Source organism: Cenococcum geophilum (assembly GCF_001692895.1).
Source record: "Cenococcum geophilum 1.58 unplaced genomic scaffold K441scaffold_24, whole genome shotgun sequence".
Lineage (NCBI taxonomy): Eukaryota > Fungi > Ascomycota > Dothideomycetes > Gloniales > Gloniaceae > Cenococcum > Cenococcum geophilum.
This window is the reverse complement of record NW_027137582.1, coordinates 2,014,892-2,019,048: the sequence shown is the minus strand read 5'-3', so window position 1 is coordinate 2,019,048 and position 4,157 is coordinate 2,014,892. Positions and strand designations below refer to the sequence as shown.

Here is a 4,157-nt window from a genome sequence, read left to right as displayed (position 1 = left end):
GTACTAAATTTTATCTAGATATTTCTAACCGTCGTGGAGTAGGAGCTTAAGAAGGGCCTCTCTATTAGCTCTTATTAACGCCGCCGGCCGGCCAGTCTTCCGTACATAAGGCCTAATAGGCTAGCCATATCGTATAAGACAATGTTCGGTATTATATACAGTAGTTCGACTAATGTGTAGCTGTTCTACAATAGCATCTGGTCGCCAGCCCAATTTAAGTAGACGGACCATATCCGCGCGACGAGCAGGGTTAATATGAGGCACTACGACACTAGGAAACGCGTCAAGATAGGGCAAATAGCGGGGCGACGTCGGCTTTAACTTACTGACTGACGGTAGGGAGTTATGTTAACAATAAGGCGCGTTAAATGTGGAAAATGGGCTATCTCACGGTTTTACACGTAAGGTTGGGCGCAAAAACTTGGGATCTGCATGCCAAGGATTCCAGTTCGTTTTGCAACCGACTAATTAGCGAAAGATGCCCAATAAAATCTAGTCGTAAACTTAAGCGACCTTAGCGTAGGACTTTAACGGGTTAAGGGATAAAGAAGGATATTTATTTATTTTTTAAAAACAAAGTAAGGTAAGTAAAGCCTTTTTAAGTATATTAGTGTTATTAATAAAGTAACCATAAATTACAATTAAAGCCTTTTACTAATATCCCCCTATAAGTCGTGTATCCTCTTATATAATTTTATATATAGTATATGCTAAGACCTAGTATAAGGAGCGAGAGCCTCATTTTAAGGAATTAATACTTTTAGGAAATAGCAAAACCTAATAGTCTTAGACGATTGAGCAGGATCAACCACATTACCATTGCTCGAGTTAAATATTTTAAATCACTCGAAGTGAAATTGAGGTTTTGGCTAGGGTACTGTGCAGACGGTCCACCTTCTCCAGATCCCAGCTACCAATATTATCGTGCAGATCGTTAAACCACCGCAACAGGAGAAGTTCGAGAATTCAACCATCACAACCCTGTGCGACACACCTTTTCGTCATCCAAAGACATGGACCTGGGAGAGATGATATGAGGGACGTGTAGCGCCCCCAAGAACAATTCCGAATTAAAACAAATGAAGGCAAAAGGCAAGGCACGCATTAACGTCTGGAACAGTCCTAACCACGACCATCCAAGAGTAAGAGAGCCGAAGAATGTGCCGCATCCTCTAAGAAGATTCTCGAGCAAGAGTATATAAGAAAGGGAGAAATAGAGAAATGCGCTGCATCCCCTATGGCAAGAATTCTGGGTACTTGAGAGCCCACTCTTGTGTAAACCTATCACCTAATGCATACGTGAAGCGTCTCCTATTCTTGACGTAGAACGCTTGACAGTCATTCGTCAGATAAGTGGTAAGGCCCTTTTGCACGTCGGAAAGGATTTCATCCTTAGCAGCATCCAGTTCAATAACCCATTTCCGGATTTGAGTATCTGTAAGCGGCGGATCCAACGGGAATCGGGATTTTTTGACGGGTTCGGTTGCGGGCTCTACACCAGGCTCGGTTGCGGGGTCAGTTATGGGATCGGTTACGTGGTCAGTTGCGGGATCGGTGGCGGGATCAGTGGCGGGATCAGTGGCGGGATCAGTGGCGGGATCAGTGACAGACTCAAGCCCACGGAGAGCCTGCATCAGGGCTGTCGTGAATCGGTCCTTCTCTTCATCCGTCATCACAATAGGCTCAACTGTCCCATCACTTTTTTCTTCTTCCCTAGTGTCGTTCACCCACGCGAAAAACGAGGTAAATTGACGCGACAACAGATACATAACCTGCGCGAAGTCAATCGTCCCGTGGATTTGGTAAAACGAAACGTTCTGCTCCTCTTCTTGACCAATCCTCCGGATACGATATAGAGCCTGCCACATCTTCAATTCGCTGCTAGCACATTGTAGACAAATCGCAGTGAAACAGGCCTTCTGCCAGTTTAAGCCCTCCCCGCCAACAGCGTACGACGCAACCAAGACTGGGGTGCCATCGTGATCGCTAAAATCATCAGAGAGACTCTGACGCTCTTTATCTGTGAGGTGCGCATGGTAACCGGCGCAATCGATATCGAAGGCCGATATCCAAGTCTCTACAAACAGCTGGGACCATGGATAGTTAGTCCAGATCAGGACCTTCCGTCCCTGCACAAGAACCCTCACCGCCAAATCCCAGACGAGGTATTTCAATTTTGGAGATCGCGCGGCGACCTGTTCCAGCAGCCCCTCATCTGTATGCTCATCTGGATCAAAGCCCATTTTATGTCCAATATGATCGTGCATGCGAGCCAGCAATGCCCGAAGTCTCTGTTTTCGATCGTCTATCGCTTCAAGCTCTTTCCGAATCTTTTTCAAAGTCTTTGTGCCGTCCCATTTGACATGTTGGAAAGGGTAAAATAGAGTAGCCTGTGATACATTCCTAATGACAATTGGTGAGTAGGCTAAGGCTCTGTCATTGCCCTGGGTATTCTTGAACGTCAGAAGTTTCGTTTTGCAATCCTCCATCAGGCCGTTTAATATGCTGCGGGATTCCGGAGACGGCTGTAACCGGATTGTCTGCGTCTTCATCGGCGGGACCGATTCTGCAATCGTCTTCCCCGTTTCGTCCACTGTAGAGTACTTCCGCGACAGTAATATTTGCTGGAATGCTCGATGAATGCGCCGTCCCGCTTCAATATCACCTCGACCCTTGACAAAACCCATGATCCCTTCTCCCGTTGCCTGAAGAATGGCCTCGGGAGTCCCATCAGCAAAAGTGTATGGATCAATGGTCTTGGAAACATTGAGGTCGGCCCAGAGGTTCGTCCTTGGCAGGATGAGGCCTGCCAGACCAGCAGCGTCTCCAACATCCCGAACAATTGGGGTTCCAGTAATGGCAATCTTTCCCCAAGCACGAATACTAGTTACTGTAATGTTCTTTTTGCCTGACCAGGCCTGCTTGAGCTGGTGCGCCTCGTCGATGGTCACGACCCAAAAGGAATCGTTCAGGTTATAATCCCACTCACCAAATGTCTGCGCGGTCAAGCCCTTCTTGGATTTTTTGTCCCATGCCCGATAGGAATGTTTTTGTTGCAGCGTTTCAAACGAGGCAACGAATACCATCTGATGCGATCCGCCCGGATCCAACCGTTTATCTGTTTTGGGGACTGGGTGTTTCACAGACTTGTCATATCGCACAACTTCGAAATTCCGCGGAAGCCTGGCAGTTAATTCATTCACCCATTCACCAACCAAGCCGGATGGGCATGCAACCAAGATTGGTCCCGGTGGGCCAAACTTTTCAACCGTCAAGTGGGATGGCTCTGCCTGCCTCAGTTCCACCAGCCTCGCAATTGCGGAAATGACTTGGTACGTCTTGCCAAGGCCCATCTCATCGGCAAGTATTGCTCCGCGTACACTAGAGAGCAACATTCGTATAATCCAGGCTGACCCTTGGATTTGATATGACTTGAGAGTCATGCCACCTGACAAGCTTCCGATTCGCGGGAACTCCGCGTCCTGCTTGATGCCCAGAATGTCCCTGGCATCGGACAAAGAGATTTTTGGATCTGAGAGATTGTTGAGCCATTTCGTCCCTTCTTTAAACGAGTCTCTCTCTAAGGAGGTCATTGCAGCTCGCATCCGTAGAATGCGGGCTTCCGGATCTTCGACTATACTCTTTTCCGTTGCGTCCTCTCCAGTTAACACGTTCCATCTAGAGTTGTGCATTAAATCGTCGAGGACTCTGATCTCCTGGTCGGCAATTGGCACAATGGCCTCATCCGCGTACCCTCGTGAGAAATTAGCACCAGAAATTCTCTCGCACAGTCTAAACTGCTTCCTAACTGCGAGAGGTAATTCGTTAACCAATTCTTTTAAACGCCTCAACCTCTCTTTCCCAGAAACGCCGTCAATATCCATATTATTTCGGATATTGGCGCCGTCAGCAGTCGTATCCGGATTGATAACTATGTTAGAGGGGTGTTGTGGCACGATGAGGCCACTTTCCCCACCGCAGAGAACTGCGAATCTGGGCTTGGGGCGCTTCGCATTGGGCTTGAGTGAAGCTTCCTTGATGTTCAGAATCTGCCGGGACTTGTCTTTGTGAAGCTCGGAAGGGGAGGCCTTTTCAATAAACCGCGCCAGAGCGCCCCTCCGATTCGGATTGTAGTCGTACTTGATTCGTCTAATGAC

General features: G+C 47.8%; 1 protein-coding gene across 1 annotated transcript; it reads right to left on the bottom strand.

The window, feature by feature from the left end:
• Positions 1 to 1,829: 1,829 nt before the first annotated feature.
• On the bottom strand, positions 1,830 to 2,243 carry K441DRAFT_562929 (uncharacterized protein; the record flags this gene model as incomplete). Its single annotated transcript, XM_067643583.1, has 1 exon — positions 1,830 to 2,243. A coding segment is annotated over one exon (414 nt), but the record flags the coding sequence as incomplete, so codon positions are not given.
• Positions 2,244 to 4,157: the final 1,914 nt, after the last annotated feature.